The sequence below is a fragment of the Sminthopsis crassicaudata genome, chromosome 1 (genome assembly GCF_048593235.1).
Source record: "Sminthopsis crassicaudata isolate SCR6 chromosome 1, ASM4859323v1, whole genome shotgun sequence".
In the NCBI taxonomy this organism is placed as follows: domain Eukaryota; kingdom Metazoa; phylum Chordata; class Mammalia; order Dasyuromorphia; family Dasyuridae; genus Sminthopsis; species Sminthopsis crassicaudata.
In genome coordinates this window covers 743,564,249-743,588,118 of record NC_133617.1, presented here as the reverse complement: position 1 = coordinate 743,588,118, position 23,870 = coordinate 743,564,249, and the positions used below count along the sequence as shown (strand labels likewise).

The 23,870-nt window shown below is 41.8% G+C and overlaps 1 protein-coding gene across 2 annotated transcripts in view; it reads left to right on the top strand.

Annotated features, from left to right (window-relative positions):
* Positions 1 to 23,870, top strand: part of MLH1 (mutL homolog 1) — a 47,473-nt gene that overhangs the window by 18,566 nt on the left and 5,037 nt on the right. For both annotated transcript variants that reach the window (XM_074284382.1, XM_074284379.1), the window contains exons 9-14: positions 18 to 130; positions 19,590 to 19,683; positions 20,239 to 20,392; positions 20,832 to 21,163; positions 22,158 to 22,294; positions 23,075 to 23,183. In XM_074284382.1, the coding sequence (XP_074140483.1) occupies positions 18 to 130; positions 19,590 to 19,683; positions 20,239 to 20,392; positions 20,832 to 21,163; positions 22,158 to 22,294; positions 23,075 to 23,183 (939 nt within the window). The remainder of the gene's footprint in view (positions 1 to 17; positions 131 to 19,589; positions 19,684 to 20,238; positions 20,393 to 20,831; positions 21,164 to 22,157; positions 22,295 to 23,074; positions 23,184 to 23,870) is intronic.

The window sequence follows — 23,870 nt, the reverse complement described above, 5'->3', positions numbered from 1 at the left end:
GGTTCTCTCTTAAACAGAGAACTGCTGGAGGTGGGCTGTGAGGACCCCGTCCTTGGCTTCAAAATGAAGGGTTACATCTCCAACGCGAACTACTCGGTGAAGAAGTGCATCCTCTTACTCTTCATCAACCGTGAGTCAGGGCAGACGACTAGGAAATCCGGCTCAGCCATGGGGGGCCGGGGGCCGGTCAGCAGTGACTGGCGACCACCCATGGGGGCTGGGAAATGACTAGTGGTAACTGGCAACCACCCATGGGGGCATCCCTGCCAGCATGCTGGGCTGCCAGCCCCATTTGGGCAAGGGCTTTGGTGACCTGAAGCGAGTCTCAGAGGGTCTGGAGGTCACACATAAAAGGGCTGGTGCTAAGAGGAAAGGACAACTTCCTGTGCTTGAAAATTGTCATGGGAGAGAGGTTGGGAGTGAAGGGAGGGACGCCTGATAATTAGGACTGTCCTAAAGTGGATTGGGCTGCCCCAGGAGCCCTTCCCTGGACATCTTCAGAGTGCAGTTGGCCATTTGTCTGGGAGGCTGTCAAGGGAATCCTTCAGGTGCAGGGTTTCCTGCATGGTGTGATGATTAAGGTTTGAGAGACAGTTTCTGGGTAATTTAGCCATTTTATTAATAAGGTCGGCACGTTGTTTATAAAAGGATGGTCATTGGGCCTTCTCTCTTAGACCAAAGACCATCATAACCACAGGCTCAGGGCCCATGGAAGAGGAATGGCAGTTAGTACAGTAGGAGGTAAGGGGCTGAGAGTGATGCGTCACCTTGGATGGAGAACCTATCCTTGTGCCCAGCACCCTCCAAGCCTGAGCAGGAGACAGAGGCAGGCCCAGGGTGGGTCTAATGTCATCATCAGCAACATCCTTCAAGAGGCTGAACTTTTAAAATCAGGATTTTAGAAAAGGGAGACATTCTGTATCTCCCCAACTCATTGGCTATTTTTTTTTTTTTTTTTTGTACTTTCTTTTTTCTTTTTTTTAATTACACTTTTTAAAATACAAAACATATGCATGGGTAATTTTTCAACATTAACACTTGCAAAAACTTCTGTTCCAACTTTTCTCCTCCTTCCCTCCACCCCCTCCCCTAGATGGCAGGTAGTCCCATACATGTTAAATATGTTAAAGTATATGTTAAATACAGTATATGTATACTACTCATTGGTCATTAATAATCACTTCTCTCATCCCTCTGAGACCCATTATCTCCTCATTGATTCACTAACTGATATAATAACTCTTCAAGGGTTTCTAAGTGTGGGACTTATAGAGGAAGATGATGCAAGGGAAAGATCACAATGGACAGGGCAATCTCTTTGATAATATTTTGGCAGAATGAAAGAGGGCAGTCCCCTTTGAGAAGTAGGCTTTACAGATAAAGGGATAGTGAAAAGTAAAGAGCAAACTAAAACTGTCCACTTAAGGCTTAGAAGTCTCATGTAGTCCTGTGGCTTTGCTGTGGTCTCAGAACAATTCTTCTCTGACTGAGGCCATTTGTAGTAATTTTCTTCTTTACTAAATCATACAAAATTGGGCTCAACACAAGTTTATTTTGCCCATAAAAATTGGAACAACCTTTTTACACATTAATTAAAAGAAATCAACATGGAACCTTTTAAGGATCACGGAATTTGCATTTTTGGTCAGCCCAATTTTTATACTTGTCATTATTCACTCCCCAATTTGATGAATGAGATTGTACAAAGGACTGAATGATCAGACACTTTTTATAAGAAAAAATGAATTCATATAAAAGTTACCCTTGTAACAAAAGGTTCAGGGATGGGATAAGTAAATTCGTTGAGTAATTAATTTAAAAGAAGTTTATATCAAGTAAGTTATTTGTAGTAAGACATTTTCAATTTCTAGCCATGTTCAGGTGAATTATCCCTAACAAAAGTGGATGTCTCTTGATATTCCTTTCTGTAACACAGAACTGAGGCAGCTCGGATGTTCATTAATCTTTGCATGACCTTAACTTAAAAGGAATCTATAACTAGTAACAAATGTCAAGGATAAATACTGAATTTACTAGTTTGGAATATAGAAAGGACCAAAATTCTAGGCCAAATACCTCAAATCTGAAACCTGCATCTTCTCGTAGTCGTTCTGATGTGTTCCAGTATTAGCCTGTTAGATAAAGATTTAATATTGTGTTCATACTGATCATCTATATGGTGATCCACTATAGGTGGCCAGGCTTAAAGTCAGCCAGAGGGAGGATTTTCTTTTTCTTTTTTTTTCTTTTTCTTTCTTCTTTTTTTTGCCTTTTTAAAAAAAAAAAAATAATAGCTTTTTATTTTCAATATATAGGCAAAGATAGTTTTCAATATTCACCCTTTCAAAACCTTGTTCCAAACCTTTTATTCCTCCCTTAAGACAGTGAGCAACCTAATATATGTTAAACATGCACAATTCTTCTGTACATATTTCCACACTTATCATACTGCACAAGAAAGATTAGATAAAAAAAAAAAATGCAAGCAAACTACAGCAGAAAAGTGAAAATACTATGTTGAGATCACACTCAGTGCCCACAGTCTCTCTGGGTGCAGATGGCTCTCCATCACAAATCGATTGAAATTGATCTGAGTCACCTCATTGTTGAAAAGAGCCACATGCGTCACAGTCATAGTTTTGCTGCTGCCGTGTACAGTGATCTCTTAGTTTTCCTCATTTCACTGAGCATCAGTTCCTGTAAGTCTCTCCAGCCCTCTCTGAACTCATCCTGCTGATCATTTCTTATAGAACAATAATATTCCATAACATTCATATACCATAACTTAGCCATTCTCCAATCAATGGGCATCCACTCAGTTTGCAGTTTCTTGCCACTATGAAAAGTGCTGCCACAAACATTTTTGCACACATGGGATGCAGGCCCAGTAGAGACACTGCTGGATCATAATAGCGCTTTGGGCTAATTTCCAGATTGCCCATCAGATTGGTTGGATCAGTAGATGGGATATTTTCAAGAGGAAATGTCATATTAGGACAATTGAGTCAGGAGGCTTCTATCTCAGCCCACGCTAATAGTCATCCTCCCAATTTTTCCCAAGAGAACTTCATCTGCACTTCATGTGTATAAATTCCAGAGAGTTGCTGGCATCATCAATCATTGGCTCAGCAGCATTCCTTGATGATCATAACTGTTGTCAGACTTAGAATAATATCAATTAACAATCTCATAAGGTCTTCAGTAGCAGATTCTGATAATCAGAGCAGCAGGTGGATTCAACCCTTTAGGATCACATATCTTAGGAACAAGCATTGACTATAATCTCACATTGGTAACAATTGGAGAGTCGGCACAGAAAAATCACAGTTTATCTTGGTATAACTAGTAGTACTCATGCTAAGTAGATGTTTTTTATTCCTAAATTCAACATTACACAATTGATTTTGCTTTAAGATGATTAATAACAAACAGTAAAAGACTTGGAATGTGTTAGTATAATAATCCTAAATGATATACAGAGAACAGATTTTATGAAACATTGTCTATAGTAAAAACATTCAGTTATTAACCATGTTCAAATGGACATAAACAGATTACCGCTCCCAGAATCCTTTTAAACAAAGAGAGCATCTTTAGGATGAATCTTAAGTAGTTTGCATGCATTTCTACACATTATAATCGAAGATTAAAGGACAAACATAAGTAACATCAGATTTAGCATTAGGGTGACACAAGATAGCTCATGAGTTACAGCTCTTCCCTAACATAACCTTCTGAAAAAAATCCCAATCCTTAAAACAAAAACAAAAAGAGGTTCCAGACTTTACAGCTTAATAGATTCTCATCTTTTGTTTCACAGATTGCTTTATCTTTGCCTAATGATAACATTTTGAAAGACTGAATGTAAACACCTGACAAGTTCAAGCACTCAGTTCAGTTCTCGAGATCAAAATAAATAAGATTTTTCCCAGTTGGGAACTTGAGTATTACCTTAATAGCAAATAGATTCAGTTTTGCGATGAAAAAACTTCCATTGTTTGTCTACCCTGATAATAGAAATTTACTGTGAGAGTTATAAGCAGGAACATGCTTATAAGAGTGTCAAAACTGCTCCTCAGGGCCTGCATTACCCTAAGTGGCCTAGCAGATATCCTGTAGGAGAAATGAATTAAGAAAGTCCAACCTTAGCTTTCCCAGGGTAACCTCCCTGCTTTATTCCCGGGGATAGATCTTCACTAGCTTTAGATCTCAGGTGTTCCTGCCAGAAGTTGCTGACTGATCTTTTTCTACAAATATCCATTTATGGACAGTCCCAGGATACAGCAAGAATGAAACTCAGAAGACTCTTCAGAGTCCCCCAAGAGCTTTCTGCTCAAACAATCAAGATTCACTAATCACAGTGGGTTTGGACATAATTGCTATCAATAGTATCAGATTATTGCAATAAATTACCTTACACATAAAATCGATTGATCCTTCTAAAAAATCACACAAAATCTTTTACAAGTTTTTTTTTTTTTTTACTTAAACATTCTTTCCTAAAAATATCCCCCTTTCTTAGACAGCTTAAAATTTATCCTGATATTAAAAAGATAATCATTAAATTATCATGAACTAGTTGGAAACCTCTAAAATGACAGATCTCTTTTTTTTTTTTTTTTTTTTGTATTCATTTTTCCAAATTACCCCCCCTCCCTTTATTCCCTCCCCCCGATGACAGGCAATCCCATACATTTTACATGTGTTACAATATAGTCTAGGTACAATACATGTGTGTGAATATCATTTTCTTGTTGCACAATAAACATTAGAATCCAAAGGTACATGCAACCTGGGCAGACAGATATTAGTGCTAACAGTTTACATTCACTTCCCAGTGTTTCTTCTCTGGATGTAGCTACCTCTGTCCATCATTGATCAACTGGAAGTGAGTTGGATCTTCTTTATGTTGAAGATCTCCACTTCCATCAGAATACATCCTCATACAGTATTGTTGTTGAAGTGTACAGTGATCTTCTGGTTCTGCTCATTTCACTCAGCATCAGTTGATTTAAGTCTCTCCAAGGCTCTCTCTATTCCTCCTGCTGGTCATTTCTTACAGAGCAATAATATTCCATAACCTTCATATACCACAATTTACCCAACCATTCTCCAACTGATGGACATCCATTCATCTTCCAGTTTCTAGCTACAACAAAAAGAGCTGCCACAAACATTTTGGCACATACAGGTCCCTTTCCGCTCTTTAGTATTTCTTTGGGATATAAGCCCAGTAGTAGCGCTGCTGGGTCAAAGGGTATGCACAGTTTGATAACTTTTTGGGCATAATTCCAGATTGCTCTCCAGAATGGCTGGATTCTTTCACAACTCCACCAGCAATGTATTAGTGTCCCAGTTTCCCCACATCCCCTCCAACATTTATCATTATTTGTTCCTGAATGACAGATCTCTTATTCAACCTTAAATCAAAAATATATCTTTACATTAGAAATTTATCAAGACTAAGATGGTGTAAAGTCTTTAAGTAACATAAACCCCCAAAATATTATAACAAAATAAATTCGTAATTACCACAAAATTAACTTAGCTTTACAAACTTGCTTTAGTCATGTTTACAATAGGGGGGGATTAATTTTTTCTAAGCCAAAAACTTAACTTTATCACAATAGCAAAGTTTACCAGGCCTTTAAAATTTTACTTGATATTTTTTTCTTCCTCTTTATCCCTGTTATCATTAGAAATCAAGAAAAAAAATAATATAATGAAATCTCACATAGGTAATGAATGTGATAGTTCTTAAATCTCTAGAAAAAAAAAACCACTAACCAATTGCTATAAATCTCCAAATTAGCACATATATAAAAATATCCTTAGATAAAGCAGTCTTAAAAATTAAACCCCATTTTATACATAGAACTCTCTCAAAGTTGCTAAGAATTAATGACTAGATGGTTCTAAGAATCCTATTAGGTTTACAAAGATTTTACAAGTCCTTTTCTGTGTACAATTAGTAATTTTCCTTTAAAATACCTATGTGAATTCTTGACAGGGATTTAACATTATGACAATAACTCCGTTTACAATCTCTTAATTTTTATAAGTGAGAGCCAAATAATTTTAGGTAAAATTTCCTTTTCAGTACAAGTAAAACTAGAAGTTTAAATTGTTCAATTACAGTACTTCATATTAATATTGCAGCCTACTGGACTAATAGAATGGCCCAACAGCTTCCTAACCTTTTGTTGTAGTTGTTGTTGCATGGGGCAATCACAGTTTAGTGACCTGATGGTTAAAAGTGCCTGAGGCATATTTGAACCCAGATCCTCTTGCTCCCCTTGCCTGTGCTCTCTAGTCACTGCAGCCGGCCCCACCCCCATTCACTCTTTCTTTTATAAAACTGTACAGTTCTAAATCTAAAACATCTATGTCCCAGGAGAAATTGTTGTCAGTTTACCCGATTACAGAATACAAGAAAATTTAGAAGCAACAAGTACCTTAAGCGATATCACGTATTTGAAACTTATTACCAATCAAGTCGCCTCAGTTCAGGTGTCCGCCCTTCAGATTACTTTATATAGAAAACCATTCATCTCCTCAACATTGGCATTATCTAAAAACCCACATAATGTTCTCAAATATAAAACAATTGCATCTAATTAAAGAGAGAATTAAAAACGGTAAACATTTGCCCTTTGCCAAGCAATGTTAAACCCTTTATGATCATGTGATCCTCTCCTTACAGAATAGTCAACTTCGGTAAATAGAATTCTTTCTTGGGGTATTTATCCCAAGCTAGTGCTAAATCACAAATATCTTCTTTTATTTGGTTGTAATTTACCATAACAATCCTGATAGGAGAGCTCCTGTATTTACTTCCTTTAGGACAGATTTTAGCCTAAATCAAATCTAGATTTATAATTGCTAATGCTAATTTTTTAATTTTTAAGGCCCAACCAATATTTTTAGCACTTTAAAAGAAAAAAAGGATTGTAATCCATAAATTCATGTTTGCCTTTTTTTCCCCCCTTAGGACATGTGGCAATTCCCAGCTCTGTATAATTTTTTCCTCTGCTTTTTTAAAGCCTTAAAGAGCTTCCCTTACTTTTGAAACTTATCAAAGAGTTGCTGTAAACATTCCAGCTCTCCTTTCCCATCCTCTGGGGAGTTTCAGGCTGCATATAATGGAAAATATCCATCAAGTTTTACCAACAGTTTGAAATCATTATTGTTATCTTCAGATTGGCTTAAATGTGCTGGGCTAAAATATTATCTGCTACCTTGGAGCCCAGGCAAAGAGACCTAAGGTATTTGATTTAATGCTGTCAGGATATGGCCAATATCTCCAAGCAGAAACCTTCCAGAGTTTTTGTAGGAGTTTAAAAAGTTGTCTTAAATAATAATTAAATAATTGAACAATACAAGGAAACATTTAAGAATTTATATAATAATCACAATAATCAAGATTTTTTTTTACCATAGCCAGTATTTATTTAGTGTTAGATTTTTTTAATAAAGATTCCTACAGATTTATCCTTAAAGATGAGTAGACAAGATTAACCAGATGATTATCCAACTCTATCTACTCTTAGACTATAGCTGGTTAAAGAATAGCTTTAAGAAATTTTTTTCTTTTGCAATTTCTGGCTCTTAATTAAAGTCAAATGCACTGCATTAAGGATGAGACTAGATCCTGAAATCTAAAAGTACTGACTCCCTCAGTTACAAAATCTTCTGCTGATTTTTTTTTTACATCAGTCTTTTAACAAGTCCATATCCCAAAAGAATTAAAAAATTTACATTTCTAACAATATATATATGTGTGTGTGCATATATATGTATATATATGTGTATATATATGTATGTGTGTATATATATATGTATATGTGTATATATATATATATGTATGTGTGTGTATATATATATATATATATATATTGTTTGTTTGTTTGTTTGTTTTTGATTTTTTTGTTTTGCTGAGGCAGTTAGGGGTTAAGTGACTTGCCCAGGGTCACACAGCCAGGAAGTGTTAAGTGTCTGAGGCCAGATGTGAACTCAGGTCCTCTTGACTTCAGGGCTGATACTCTATCTACTTCGTGCCACCTAGCTGTCCCTCTAATAAAATTTTAATACAATAATTGATCAAAATAATGTTAGGTATTACCTTTATACATATTGTAAGTCATATCACTGGAGTAACTTGGTTTAAAACCACACAACAATAATAAAACACATCTGAGTCTGTTTTCCAAACAATACCATAAATAACCTTAATATATAATTTTAATGATTTAGTGTTATATTTTACACAAAGACTGATTATTTCAAGAATTTCATATTATGGAGTTCCCTAATTTCAGCTAGTTTATGGCAAAATATTTTTAAAAGTGATGGTATAGAACAGATTTTAATTATAATAAATTATATTACACTTAGGAATAGATTCTTATCAGATTCTTCCTTTCTCCTTCTCACAGAATAGAGGTGCTTAGAACACATGGTGACCTCCATTTTGAATCTCAAAATATGACTTAGAAAAAGCTTGTTAGCTTGCTTGACAGAAACATTTTTCTAAATTCCACAACAAAAGGCATCCTCACCCTCTTTTTTGTCCTGCTGTTCTTCACCTTTTAGAATCTGAGGAGAATTAACATGAAATCATTTACACACCAAAAGAACTGTATTTTTCTCATAATTTTACCAACATTGCTTACAGAAACAGCTTTTACCATGTTATTATACATTTAAAAGAAACTATTGAAATTCTCAAGTGATATTAAAAACCCTGATCAAATTGTCTTAAAAGATAAAAACCCTTATTTTTGCAGTTTTAAACACATTACTCTGATGTAAGATTTGGGGGAAAGGAGAAGGGAGATTGGAGATCAGCTAAAGATAGTTCTTTAGATTTAATTTAAAATAATCCTAGTGTCTTTAAGTGGCTCATTAATTAACCTCACTTGAGATGATGGACTTGTTCCTAAGAATCAGCCTTTGCAAGGTACAGCTAAGCTACAAATTGTTTGATCTGACATATTTTCAGCTTGGAACTGCAGTTAAAGCCCTACCAAAGGCAGGAAAAAAAAAGGCATTTTTAGTCAGAGAAATCCCTTCTCTGATTCTCCCTCCAAAACTATAAATTTAAGCAAGATAGCAAGAAAACTCCCATAGACAAAAACATACAGAAATCATTGTTGAGATTAAAAATGACTTGCTTGAGATAACTTTTTTTTGGCTATTTTGTTTCATTTTTATTATTACTTTTTGTCTTGTTAAAAAATCCTGTTTTTATTTGTTAAAATTTTTAAAAATATTTTAAAACAATTTTATTTTCAACATCTTATAAGACTTCAAAATCTTATAAAAATAAATATTGAAAACCAAATTATTTTTTAAATCATTTTTTAAAAATATTGAGTTCCAAATTTTTTTCTCTTTGTTCCCTTTCTCTTCCCTAAGATAGCAAACATATACAGTCGTAGTAAACATTTCTACAATAGTCATGGTTTTTGAAAGAGAAATCAGGACAAAAGGGAGAAACCACAAGATAAAGAAAAATACAAAAAAATGTAGAAATAGCATGCTTTGATCTGTATTCAGATTCCATATTTCTTTCTCTGGATATGAATAGTGTTTTCCATCATGAGTCTGTGAAATTGTCTCGGCTCGTTGTATTGCTGAGAAAAGAACAAAATCTGTCATAGTTGATCATGGTACAATATTGCTCTTACCGTGTACAATATAATCCTAGCACTACTCACTACATTCAGCATTAGTTCATATAAATCTTCTCAGGCTTTTCTGAAATCATCCTGTTCACCATTTTTTATAGAATAATAATATTCCTTTAAATTCATATTTTTCGTCTTTTTAAGACACTTTGATCAAGAGTTTTAATATCATAGCCTTAAATGATATCACTTGAGAATTTCAATATTCATTTAAATTCATTTCCCAATTGATGGGTATTCCCTCAATTTCTAATTCCTTACAACTACAAAAAGCTGCTACAAACATTTTTCTACGTGTGAGTCTTTCCCTTTTATGATCCCTTTGGGATACAGACTCAAAGGTTGTGCCCAGTTTGACAGCTCCTTGGGCTTCCAAATTGCTCTCCACAGTAGTTAGATCAGTTTACAATTCTACCAACAATGCATTAGTTTTCTAATTTGAGAACTGTCTGCTCTGATTTTTAACTTACCTGTCTGCCTGTGTTGAGGAGGCCGGCAAGTCATTCACAAAGGATGGTCCTGGGGCCTTCTCTTTCACACCAGAGAGATCTCGGGGACAGGCTCAGGGCCTGAAGAGGAGGCCTTCAGCCTTAGTTGTTTGACCCAGTGGGTCATCCGGGAACAGTCTTGTCTCCGCCCCCAGACCACCACCAGCATTCGGCCATCCAGTCAAACGGCTCCGTCTCCACCAGGCTTGACTGAATGGATTCACCTGAGACTAGGGAATCCTTGTAAGGTTAGGTTGGATCAGATAGAGAAGTTGAGCTCAGCTTTCAGAAGTCTTGGAAATACAAAAGAAAGAATTCTGAATTGTGGGGTTAATATTGTCCAACCTACAATAAAAAAGATTGAGGCAGAACTCTGAGCCAGGGGCACTTTAGGCCCATGGTCCCCTCTAAGGAAGTAGACCTTTGGTCATCCTCACAAACTGAGATGCCCCTCCTTCCTGTACCTTGTTTTTATAGGGCTTAATATGCAAAAGAGACACAGCAAAATACAGAATCTTATTGGTTGATAGACCTTGCTCTTGAGGGACAAAATGACATATTTATTAAAACCAACTGAAAAATATCACTCTTGCTGTTTCCTTTTAGATGCTCATCCCTTCCCTAGGAGAATGAGATTTTGCTCAAGCAACTTCTAAAAAATGCACTGGTGATCTCTGACACACCTGAAGTAATTTAAAAGTTTCTATAATAACTGCAGTTGTCAGAAACTGTTCTGGGATGGGTACAAATACATTGAGTAGTCAGTTTCAGTACAGGATATATCAAATAAGTTATTTGTAATAAAACATGTTTGTATTTTAAGACGTGCTCAATATTATATTTTAAGATGTGCTCAATATTCAGGTAGAAATAATAAGCCCAAATAAAATTGGCTTTTCCCATTTTGGGAACACTAGAAATTTTGTTATTAATCTTTTTAGTTTTTTTTTAAAACCAAAATTGAAGGCATTTCTGTTTTAGACTTAGTGATTCGTTGAACAGCAGTTTGTCCCTGTTCTGTCAATACCTGGTTATTCTCACATTCATTTTTGGAAGGACTAAAATTTTAGGCTAAATAGCTCAAATTGTAAAATAGCTCAGATGTGCTCTAGTATTAACTTATGAAATAATGACTTAATACTGTATTTATAGTGGTAAGCTGTCATGATTATAGAAATTTGCTGTAGAAAGAAAATAGGGATATTGTATAGTAAGGGGAAAATGCTTCTCCAACTTCATGTCAGTTCCAAGCTAGAGTTATAATTATATAAATAATATAGAGTTATAATAATATAAATAAAATTTTATTGAGCCAGGCTTTAAAGATAGGATATTTTCCATTCAAGAAGCAATTTATATGGTGGAAATCACCTCACGCCACGCTAAGAGTCATTCTCCCACCATTATCCATGAGAACTTCGCTGTAATTCATGCATGTCAACTTTGAAGGGTTACTGGCATTGTGGATCATTGGTCTGTTAGGTTTCCTAATTATGCCTAACATTATACTCAAAATAATATCATTTTAAAAACCAAGAGGTTTAATAGCAAATTCCAATAATCATAGCTTCTGAGTTTTAGGTAGGTTGTGTTGTAAAGGACCCCACATATTCTTGATGGAGATGAAAAAAATACGAGGTCTTTAATTTTATATTTATTTATTTATTTATTTTTCTGAGGCTGGGGTTAAGTGACTTGCCCAGAGTCACACAGCTAGGAAGTGTTAAGTGTCTGAGGTCAGATTTGAACTCAGGTCCTCCTGAATTCAAGGCTGGTGATCTATCCACTGCGCCCCCTAGCTGCCCCCAATTTTATATTTCTAAAACAAGATGTGTGGTTAGGTCTACTTTGAAGGTACTTATTCTTTCTGGATCTGTCTCAGCTGCCAAGACTTAACAGAATCTCAATATAAAATAGAGCTATATGAAGAATTACATGCAAAATTTACGATTCACCTGAAACTTCCGAGAATTTCAATTGTGACATCCTGAAGGGCTGAATTTGAAAGGGAATCTTTCTTTCTCTTATTAGACAAATATTTCGATTTTTTACATGTAAAATTCTTAATCCAGTTTTCAAAAATAGTGACAAGTTTCCCACTCCTCATATTATCTCAATGAAAGAATGTTTTTTTGTAAATTAAATAACCCACAAATTATGGGCTTTTTGGTCTCTATTGTTTGGGATTGGAAGGACCATTCCCCATTCCCCTGGCAGGTAGGACTTAATCACGAGTCCCCAATTAGTTTCATCTTGCTTGCTCCCTGCCCTTCTCAGTGGCTTTTCTCTCTGGAGAAAGGCAGGGACAGGGCTTGGGACCATAGGTGTGAGTCACAGGCAGTCTCCTGGATGACAGCAGCAGCATCAGTTCTGTTGGATTGCAGGTATGAGTCACAGGCAGCCAATTAGATGACAGGATGGCGTTGCCAGGCTCAGCATTCACCAGGAGGAAAATGTCTTAGTTACCAATATGGGGCCAGGACAGGAGCTTCCTACTTGGGCCTTCTCTGGGCTGTTCTCCTGACAGTCCCAGAGACAGGCCTCCACCCGGGCAGTCTTCAGGGGCCTGTGGCATTTCCCTTTGTGAAGGGTGGGACGTTTCTACCCGGATGCAAGGCTGAGAATGGCAGCAGATTCAAGTCCCAAGAGACAGTTCTTCAAACTGCAGCATTCCACTAATTACCACCTGGGGCTAAATCATGATTATTTCTTCTCCTAGATTAGCCTCAAAGTCTCATCTAGAATGTCTTCCCCACCATTCTTCCCCACTCTGGTCTGTGGACAAAGCCAAAGGGAGCACCTAGAATACAGAGGGGTGACGGGGAGAGGGGTCCCCCAGGGGAGTCGGTGTAGACAAGTGGGTCCCACCTGGGCACAATTTCCTTGATGAAAATTGTGGAGTCAGAAGGAAGTGTGGCTTTAGGGACTGTTCAAGGACTGACTTGGGTACAGAACCCCTCTTTTTCTGTAAGAGCTCCAAGAGGGGTACAAGCTAGCAGAGGGCCCCTAGTGTCTGGGACTTGAAAGGGAAACCGATTAAAACCCCACAAGTTGGACAAGGGACTGTCCTGGAAGTTGCCATTGGGGTGGGATCTGGAGTGAGCCCCTCTTCTTTGACTGACTGTGCTATCCCTGGGGGGCTAGGATAGTGCCTCCCCTCCCCCCAGCTAAAAGAATTTATCTGGGGAGGAGGGGCTTCCCTTTCTCCCCAGACCCAAAATCCCTGATGAGCCTTGTACTGCTCTTTCCACTTCTTCATCACCAGTTCACACACAGTGAATATTGGTTCCAAGGAATAGCACCAAATGAGCTTCCAAATGATCCCACACGAGACCCACTTATTCAAAAGTTTCATTTTGCCATTTTGAGTGGGAAGGCCCTACTTTCTCAAATGGCAGTGTGGCAGCAGATTCCACAATAATCTATCATAGGGCTCATCCCAAGGAGCCTCAGACACAAAGGATCTGACCATGTTTCTCTACCAGCAGCAAGTGTTTCACTATCATGTTTATTCTTTCCTAGTTTTTTTAAAATAGCTTTTTATTTACAAAACATATGCATGGGTAATTTTTCAACACTGATCCTTGCAAGGCCTTCTGTTACAAATTTTCCCTCCTTCCCCCCACCCCCTCCCTAGATGGCAGGTAGTCCCATACATATTAATATGTTAAGTCCAATATGTGTATATATATTTATATAGTTGTCTTGCTGCATAAGAAAAATTGGATCAAGAAGGGGAAAAAAAAACCTGAGAAAGAAAACAAAAAATGCAAGCAAATAACAACAGAAAGAGGGAAAATGCTATGTTGTGGCTATTTTTTTAAAAAAACAAAATATCCTCCAGTAATCATGGAACGTATTGATAATGAAAAAGTATTCAGATTGAAAAATGGAAGAAGTTTGCTTTAACAGCTTCTCTTGGCTTTTTAAATTTTAAAGCATCTCCAGTCAGGTGATAATAATTTAGTTAAATACCTTTCAAACTTATCACTTCACAGAGCATCATTTATTATTATCCCTGGCATTTTTATGCCAACCATAGTAGTTTATGTGAGGCTTATCAAGTGCCAGGCTCTTTTTATGTCCTGAAAGTTGCTTGAAAGCTTAAGCTTGTTTTGAATAATACTTCATGTTTATAATTCCTCAATTTGTTAACATTCATGCCGATTTTAAAATGGCATAGTATTTTGTTTTACTTGTGTTTCTACAAGGCGGGAACATTACGGCATGCATTTTCCCCAACAACCCAGGAAGATAGGTGTAAATATTTATTATCCCCTTTGTATATTGAAAGACTAATTAGATTATCTAATTTAATACTATTACAAAATTTCAGACCAATCAGTTTTGATTTATAATGATTAGGGACAATAAGTAAACTTCATTTTGCACCAGGTTCCATTATTTTTCACTGACTTATAGAAAACAAAATTCATGGTGACACTCCCATCTTCCCATTACTGCTTTTTTATTTCTTTGAATTACCCAAAGGAATTCCTTTCAGTTTCTAAATGACTAATTCTTTAGCATGATTATTTAAACCAGAGCACAGAAATAATGCTTTCTCTATCAATTAATTAACATGCATTTTATGAAACTTAATTTGTTGTCTTACAATGCTTGGGAAAAGGGAGACAGGCAGCAACCATCAAAGGGCATTGTTTAAAAAAAAAATCCTCAATTTTTTTTTTTTATTTCAGTGGGATTAAGACCCTCTCTGAAATCACCTTTCAAAACCCAAAACCCTTTACTTTCAAACCCTGAATTTATGCTGTCAGGGCAAACCAATTCCACCTTTCTTTACCCATCTATTCATTCTAATTTTCCTTATTTTCTTATATAATACTTCTCTTTTTTTCTTCTAAATACTTAATTCCTTTAGTAGACCCCCTTTTGGTTCTTTGGTTATACATCCCAATTCCTATCAACTTCTTTAAGGGCCTCTGGGCAATTAGGATTAACTACAATTACATAGTTTTTTAAGTGATAGGCAAATAGACAAAAAAACCAACTCAGCCCCACAAGTTCCTCTCTGTAGGTATCACAGCTGTCAGTAAGCAGGATGACTGGAGAATAAATCATCTACCTCCTCAGAGTTAATCTCTTTGATGCTCTAAAAGCATTCAGACACATATTTCTTATTAGTTTCCAAAAGCGATTGGCCAAAACCCAACTAGGGAACCAGAATGTCATATATTAGTGCCCTAGCAGGTTCTCTGCTCTTCTTCCCAAGAATAAGTTACTATTATTACTCTCTACTTTATTATTCACTCTTAATGGAACACTGGCCAGCTTTCTCAAAGGCTTTTTTTTTGGGGGGGGGTGCTTGCTGACTGAATGGTTCCTATTCCTTTTTTTAATTATTATAGCTTTTTATTTACGAGATATCTGCATGGGTAATTTTTCAGCATTGACAACTACAAAACCTTTTGTTCCAACTTTTCCCCTCCTTTCCCCCCACTCCCTCTCCCTGATAGCAGGTTGACCAATACATGTTAAAGTGTAAGTTAAATACAATATATGTATACTTGTCCATACAGTTATTTTGCTGTACAAAAAGAATCAGACTTTTTGTTGTTGACCCTAGTTGCTCTATTTACCCTTCTTATATTTCTGAGTGTCTGAGAAGCAAATACTTCTTAAGAAATAGTTTTTATTTCTAGTAACATTTTAAAATGCCTTTTTAAAAAAACATTTATGGTTAGGCTCAGGTTTGCAAAGTAAGTTCCCTCAGGTTATCTTAAGCTCCTTTTGCTGTTCAGAACACATTATTCCTTTGCTTCCTGCTGTTTTTTGGTGGGCGCAGAATGGTCTTGTGTTATTCAGATTTCCTTTATTTTATATTGGAAGGTCACTTGCAGAATTTGTGAAATTGTTAAATTTAACTGCTGAGGGTCTTAAGAGTTTGTGGCATAGAAATTTTTATCTGGAGGTTATTTGATTGGCCCTTTGTCGTCTACGTTCAGAAATTCTCCCTAAGGACACCTTAAGTGGTGGTACCCTCTATTATGTGTGCATGCCCCTAATTTATTCTTCTTTCTTTCATATATATATGTATGTGTATATATGTATGTATGTATATGAAACACATACATATACACACACATACATATATATTTGCTTAATTTTCTCTTCAGTAAATCTTTCCTCAGTTTACCTTTTATATATATAAAAAATACATGCACACACACACACATATATTTGCTTAATTTTTTCGTCAGTAAATCTTTCCTCAACTTATTTCACTAATGATTTATTTCAACACAAGTTTTACTGTTTCTAATTTACCTAAACAATTGATTTAAACTGCAGTAGTATCATTAAATTTCACATACCTTCATACCTTCAGTTGCTTTGTGATTTCAAAACAAGTTTCTTTTTTTTTTTCTGGGAGTACTTTGAGATTCATCTTCATTCAGGAGTCTCAACCAGAATAAACTTGGTGCCCTCAAGTTGCTTAAAAGCATTAAACAACAGAAGGCAAAATGAATCCCACTTCTATCCACTTTTATTCCTTTCTAAAGATGGTTTCACTTAAAACTTCCTAATAGTTTAGTTCTGATTCACAGTGACTGACTTTATCCTAAGCAAATATAAGTGAGAATACCTTTACTCACGAAATGAAAAGGAGTTCTCTCCTTTCCTTACATCTGTAAAACTAAAAGGAACCTTCTATCAGGTCAGAACAGGGTGGGGTTGTTCCCAGGGTGTTCACAGGCCTAGACAGCTTACCCCTGAGGTAGGGAATCTCTTCCCTAAGGCTGTTGGGCCTAACCTGAATTATTGCTCCTTCAAGGTGGTATCTGGGCCCAGGTGGGGAATCATCCCCCCAACCCTACCTCTCTGAGGATGGTCATAGGGTCTTTTTAGATGGAATTCTTTCCCATTGTGAGCCACCGAAAGTTTCCTGTCAGCCAGTGTTAGAGATTTCTCTTCCAACGACAGAAATGATTTAATTACTCCTTGATAAAAGAATTTGAAGGCAAAAAATTATTTTAACCCAGCCTACAGGAAATTTTAAAATTAGCTAGGTAGCTACCTGAAAATGAGCAACTAGAATTTTCACTGCTGACTCTCTCTGGTGTTTACAAAATGAAAGTAAGTGGAGGAAAAAAACCTATAGCCTGTGTATAAAAAGTTAAAATTGTTCTAATTTTTATTTTTTAAAAATGTATATTTTTAGTATTTCTATAAATTTAAATTTATATATACATAGATTTATTGATTTATAATTAACTACATTTAATATTAATGTCAACTATATACATATGTAAATTTAAATAATTATTTATTTTTTATGCCATTTTAAAAAATAAAAATAGAAGTTAAGTTTTCTAGAGCTTATAAATTTAGACATGTTAGTCATAAGTTCAGAAACAGTCCCTCTTAGCCCAGTCAGCAACCCTTTTTAAACAAAATGAATTTAAGATAAATCAAAGTAGACTCACAATCTTTAGGAAAGAGACGTTTACCTCAGACTTGGAGAATTTAGGACAGAAAAGATAATAGCTTAATAGCTTTTTATTTTCAAAATAGATGTAAAGGTAGTTTCAGCATTCAACCTTGCAATACTTTTTGTTCCAAATTTTTCTCCCTCTTTTCCTCCCATCCCCTCCCCTAGATGGCTAGTAAACCAATATAGCTTAAACCTGCAATTCTATATATATTTACACATTTTTCATGCTCCACAAGAAAAATCAGATCAAAAAGGGAAAAAATAAGAAAGAAAACAAAAAGCAAGCAGACAAAAACCAAGGTGAAAGTGCTCTGTTGTGATCCACACTGAGTTCCCAGTCTATCTGGGTGCAGATGGCTCTCTCCATCACGCCAATCAAAATTGATCATCGTAAAATCTTGCTGTTGCCATGTATAATATTCTGTAACATTCATATACAATTTATTCAGCCATTCTCCAACTGATGGGCAGCCACTCAATTTCCAGTTTCTTGCTGCCACAAACATTTTTGCACATGTGGTTCCCTTTCCTTCCTTTGTGGTCTCTTTGGGATACTGTATCCACTGGGATTCAGTGTTTGGGAAGCACTGCTGGGTCCAAGGGGATGCACAGTTTGATGGCCCTTAGGGCATAGTTCCAGATTGCTCTCTAGAGTGGTTGGATCAGTTCACAACTCCACCAACAGTGTATTGGTTTTCCCACATCCCCTTCCACATTCCTCATTACCTTTTCCTGTCATCATAGCCAGTCTGAGAGGTGTGAGGTATATATACTACAGACTGACTATAAGTACTCCGAGGTATCTCTTAATTTGCATTTCTCTGATAGTGGTTTAGAGCATTTTTTCACATGAGTAGAAATGGTTTTACTTTCTTCGTCTGAAAATTGTTTGTATCCTTTGGCTATTTATTACTTGGAGAATGGCTTGAGTTACTATAAATTTGAGTTGATTCTCTATATGTTTTAGAAATGAGGCCTTTATCAGAACCCTTGAATGTAAATTTTTTTTTCCCAGTTTTCTGCTTCCTTTCTAGTCTGCATTGGTTTTGTTTGTACAGAAGCCTTTTCATTTAATATAATCAAAATTACCCATTTTTCATTTCCTAATGCTCTCCAGTTCTTTGGCCACAAATTTCTTCCCTTTCCACAGATCTGACAGGTAGATTATCCCTTGTTCTCCTACCTTGCTCATAATATCATTTTATGTCTAAATCATGAACCCATTTTGACCTTATCTTGGTGTGTTCGGTGATGGTCAGTGGCCAGTTTCTGCCACGCTAGTTTCCAATTTTTCCAGCAATTTTCGTCAAATAGTGAGTTCTTATCCCAGAAGCTGTGGGATCTTTGGGTTTGTCAAGCACTAGATTACTAGGATCATTGACCTTGCTCTCGAGGGCCAAAAACGATGTATTAGCCGGAGGGGTCACAGGGCAAGTGAAGCATGGAGCATCTCCACTGACCGAGTGGTCATAGGATGGTCACCTGCTCGTGTGAGGAAGGAGAGGATGGTCTGGGGTACAAAATAAGTCCGAGGGCTTTCCGGAGCACCAAGGGCCCCACCCCCGGGTTTGCACAAGAAATTTGAGGAAGACAGGATGGAGATGTCTCTGTCAGCGTTCTTGTGGTCTCAGAAGCGAGCCCAGTTTGGGGAAAAAAGCAGTGAACTTTGCGTAACATTGAGGTGCCTCCACCAACCTTCTGGCTCCTGGCCCAGAGCCCTGCATGCCCGGCTGCCTCGGGACAGCCCAGAGGGAGGCGGGGGGTTGTAGAGCCATGGTCTCAGGCAGGCCTGGTACCTGTGGATGGGAAGTGGATGATTCTTGGAGAGTGGCCTTTGGGCCAGAGCAGCCCGCTGGATTCTGAGGGGCTGCGGCCAAGTCAGAAGCGGGCAGTGCTCGTGGAGCAAGGGCTTCGTGGTCTGGCTCTAGCCAGACAGGCCCATGTCCTGCTTTCCAGACCGGCTAGTCGAATCCACCGCGTTGAAGAAGGCCGTGGAGAGCGTGTATGCAGCCTACCTGCCCAAGAACACCCACCCATTTCTTTACCTGAGGTAAGTGGGCTCCTGCTGCCCAACGGCTCGCTCAGTGGCCTGGATGAGAAGCCCCCTTGCCCATGAGCCTGCTCTCCCTGGCCAGGACCCGCTGGGCATGGGGCTGAGGGCTGCCCTGTGCTTGTGGTGTCTTGGACTTCCTCAGGGGGCAGGCGTCTCCCCTTTGTTTCTGGCTGTGGGGGGCAGAGGGTGAGCCCCAGATGGGCAGCTGTTGCCACTCGTCACTGAGGAAGGAGGGTCAGAGTGATGGGGGAGGAGGCCTGGTGGGTCTAGTCCCTCCTCCTAGGCCTGGCAGAAAGAGAGCCGACATAGGGCCTGTGGAGCCCAGCTTGGATCCAGTTCTGCCCCGCAGGCGGGGGAGCTTGGGAGTAGTCGCTGCAGTTTGTTGACTCACCATCTGATGGCTGTGCCCTCCCTGGGCGTGGGTCCCGTGGGCAGCTGGCTGACCGCTGGCCTGGCTGAGCCCTTGTCACAGCCTCTGCCCAGAAGGGGTTCTGCCTACCCTGGTGCCCGCAGGCTCAGCCCCTTCCCTGCCCTGTCCCCTTCCTCCCCCAGCCTGGAGATCGCCCCCCAGAATGTGGACGTCAACGTTCACCCCACCAAGCACGAGGTGCACTTCCTCCACGAGGACAGCATCCTGGAGCGCGTGCAGCAGCACGTGGAGGGCCGGCTCCTGGGCGCAAACTCCTCGCGCACCTACTTCACGCAGGTGGGAGAGCTGGGGTGGGGACCCGGGACCTCCCCCCCCCATTGCTGGGCCCAGGGCTCCTTCCCATGATGCAGTGTAGCCGACCCCTGAATCACTCAACCTTCTACGTGGGTGTGGGGAATGGAGACCGCTGGCCCGCCCCCGGTGCTTGCTGGGACCCATCTCCAGGAGGGCTGCTGGAAGGCACCCTGCCCCATCTGGGAGGATCCTGCCAGCCGGGAAACCCAGACAGGGGCTTAGGGACCCGGGACCCCTGCAGAAACATCCTTTGTGAAGCTCTGGGACCAACCCAAAGCAGAAGCGCTCTGGGCTCTCCAGTGGGGCCCCTTGCCACTCCTGTGGAGACTAGGCCAGAGTCCCCCCCAAGTCCAGCCCAGCCCCTCACCTGAGCCCCGCCTGGACTCGCACCCAAGCCTTCCTGCTGCTCTTCCCCATGCAGACCCTGCTTCCAGGCATCGCTGGCCCCGTGACCGAGGGGCTGAAACCCGCCGCGGGGGGCTCGGCCTCCTCTCAGGGCGCCGGCGACAAGGTCCACGCCCAGCACATGGTTCGCACCGACTCCCGCGAGCAGAAGCTCGATGCTTTTCTGCAGCCCAAGAGCAGACCCCCAGCCGGGCAGCCCCCAGCCCGGAGTCCCGAACGGCGGCCCGAGGCCCCGGCCGGCCGGCCTGAGGAGGAAATAGAGGAGATGGAGGTGGCGCCCAGGGGCCCTGAGCCGGCAGCCGAGCAGAAGGAAAGGGACGGGCCGCCGGCTGTCAGCAGCACCCACAGGTGAGGGCCCGGGACAGCTCGAAGGGTCCCTGCCTCTGGGGGGCCTGGACCCCCCCCTTCACGAGGAGGAAACTGGGTTTTCGTTAGGTTCAGCTAAGGCTGCAGCAGGAGAGAGTTTAGCTTTCAGGGTCTCAACAGACCGATAAGGCTGGGTGACCTTTAGACAAACTTCATGGCCCAGTGCAGGGGGGAAGAGGGGGCTTTTGACAGCCTCCCTTTGGGTGGGGGAGGGAGGCTTTGAGTCAAGGGTCTGTATGGCTGCAGCCAGAGAAGCCTCTGCAGATCAGGGAGGGAGGAGAGCGCGGGCACAACAGGGTGAGTCGGGACGATTAACCGCTCTGAGGTCACCGTCCGAAGCCCCCCGCCTTAGTATTGCAGGGAGACTCCCAGGGCCCCGAGGGCCTGACGTTTCAGGGGCTGCAGTCCCTCCCTGGCCGCTGGCCTTGTTGGGTATCAGCGTCCACGAGGGAACACGCTGGGACCCCGCGGGTCCGTGAGGCCGGGCGGCAGCAGTGGCTCGCCCAGGGACTCCTGGGTCCCCGACAGAGTTCTCCTTCCTTCCAGATTTCAGAGGAGCGTGGGGGGGAGGGGCTGTGAGAGCAGCGCACAAGGATCACCCAGAAGTCTGGGGAGGGAGAACCGAGTCCCCAACTTCACCGTTAAATCGCGCTCCAGCAAGGGAGCAGGACGGGAGGGAATACTCAGAAAAGTCCCTCCCAGTCTGGGCGTCCCCAGGCCAGGGAAACTTGCCGAGCGCGGAGCTCCCGACGACTGGACGAGCCTGTGGCCTGGGGTGTCCCGCTTTAGGATGGGGGAGAAATAAATGGGAGGCTTCCTTGACAAGCCAGGGAAGGCCAGAGGCTTCCTGTACAGACCACCAAATGTTAAAATTGGGCAGGGAACCCCTAAAGTTTGGGGTCACAATGGGGGGTGCCCCAGGACAGGGCCCCCCGGGCTTCACTCGCTCCCCTTCCTCATCCTCTGTCTCCCACAGGAAGCGGCCGAGGGAAGACTCCGACGTTGAGCCGATGGAGGAGGAAATGACTGCCGCCTGCTGCCCAAGGAGAAGGGTGGTCAAGCTGACCAGTGTGCTGACCCTCCAGGAGGAGATCAGCGAGAGAGGCCATGAAGGTGCGGGGGTGTGGGCACCCAGGGGGGAGGGCTGGGGCTTTTCTAAGGGATGCAGCCAGAGGGAGGAGCGTGGTGGGGAGGAGTGTGTTGGGCTGGGGGCTTGGGCCAGGCCCCTGAGAAGTGTCCTGTTGACTCCTCTTGGGGAAGGGAAATGCCAGCATGAATCCCATTTTACCCTCTGGCAAACTGAGTGACCCCCCCCCACCCCCAGCTGGGGGGCACCTGAGGCTGGATGTGAAGGGAGGTCCCCACAGGCACCCTGGGCAGTACCTCACTGCCCGGAACCCCTGTCAGCCCCTTCCCCACAAATCCAGTCCAGCCACAGCCAGGGGCCGGTGCCCGCTACACCACACTGCTGCTTAGACTGTCAGGAGCCAGGGGGCTTGTCTGTCCGGCCTGAGAGTTGGCTAGGGAGGCCCTCTCAGGACGCGTTGGGTGGGACGGCCTTGGAGCCCTCGGTGCCATACTCTTTCCTGTCCCTGTGAGACCCTCGGGCCGGGGCTTCCTTTCCCCTCCTGCCCCCCATTCACTGATCCATCGGCAGCTTTGCTCCTGAAGCATCCTCGCCTTGGCCAGGGCCGGGCCCCCGGGGATGGGGTCACTGCCGGGGCCCGAAGGTCCTCAGCCTGTCGGGCGCTCCGTTAGGGCAGCAGAAGGGCTTCTGTGGGCTTGATCGGCCGAGGGGCTCCTGGCCCAGTGCGCTCCCGGAGGCTGCCTGGGGAGGGGAGGCGGGGTCTGGGGGCCAGGCTGGCTCGGGGCCCAACGTCGGCCTTTTCTCAGCTCTGCAGGAGATGCTGCGCAATCATTCCTTCGTGGGCTGTGTGACCCCTCAGTGGGCCCTGGCCCAGTACCAGACCAAGCTCTACCTTCTGGACACCACCAAGCTCAGGTGATGCCCGGGGCGTGGGGGTAGGGCATGGCTGGGAGAGAAGCAGGCCCCCCCACAGATTCGAGGCCCTAAGCTCACGCATGGCGCCCGCTCCCCTCGAGCCGTGGGAACCCAGGAAGGGCCTTTGGCTGCTTAGGGGAACTGCTGGGGGCACCGCCATCTATCTGCAGAGCTTCCGAAGGCTCTCTGGCCCTGGAGGGGAGCATCTGTGGGCTTCCATAGCTTCAGGGGGACCAAGGGGGGCCCGCCCCACCTGGGAGATATCACCCCTGTGTGGGCAGGAGCTCCTGGGCGACCTTGTGGGCCCTGCTGTGGTCACTGGCACTGCACCCATGGCGCCATCACCCTGAAGTACCCCCAGGTCCCCAATGCTGTCAGTGGGCATGGAAAGTGGTTGGAAAGACCTTGCTGCAGTAATTGGGCTCGTTCTGTTTAGAGCTAGAAGTGAGTGCACTGACTCACTAAGGAAGCCTTTCAGGCACTTGTCAGGGGTTACGTTGTGCATACAGGGCAGAGGTCTGGGGTCCCCCTCCTCATAGGGCCCTGAGCCCCGGGCCCTGACTGTCCCACCCCAAACCGGAGAGCCCCCCGTCTGACTGGACAGGCACACCCCTAAATTCCGTGTAGGGGGTCCATGCAGCCTGCTGCTCTCCACGAAGCTGTCGGTCCTGTGGAATATGAGGCAGG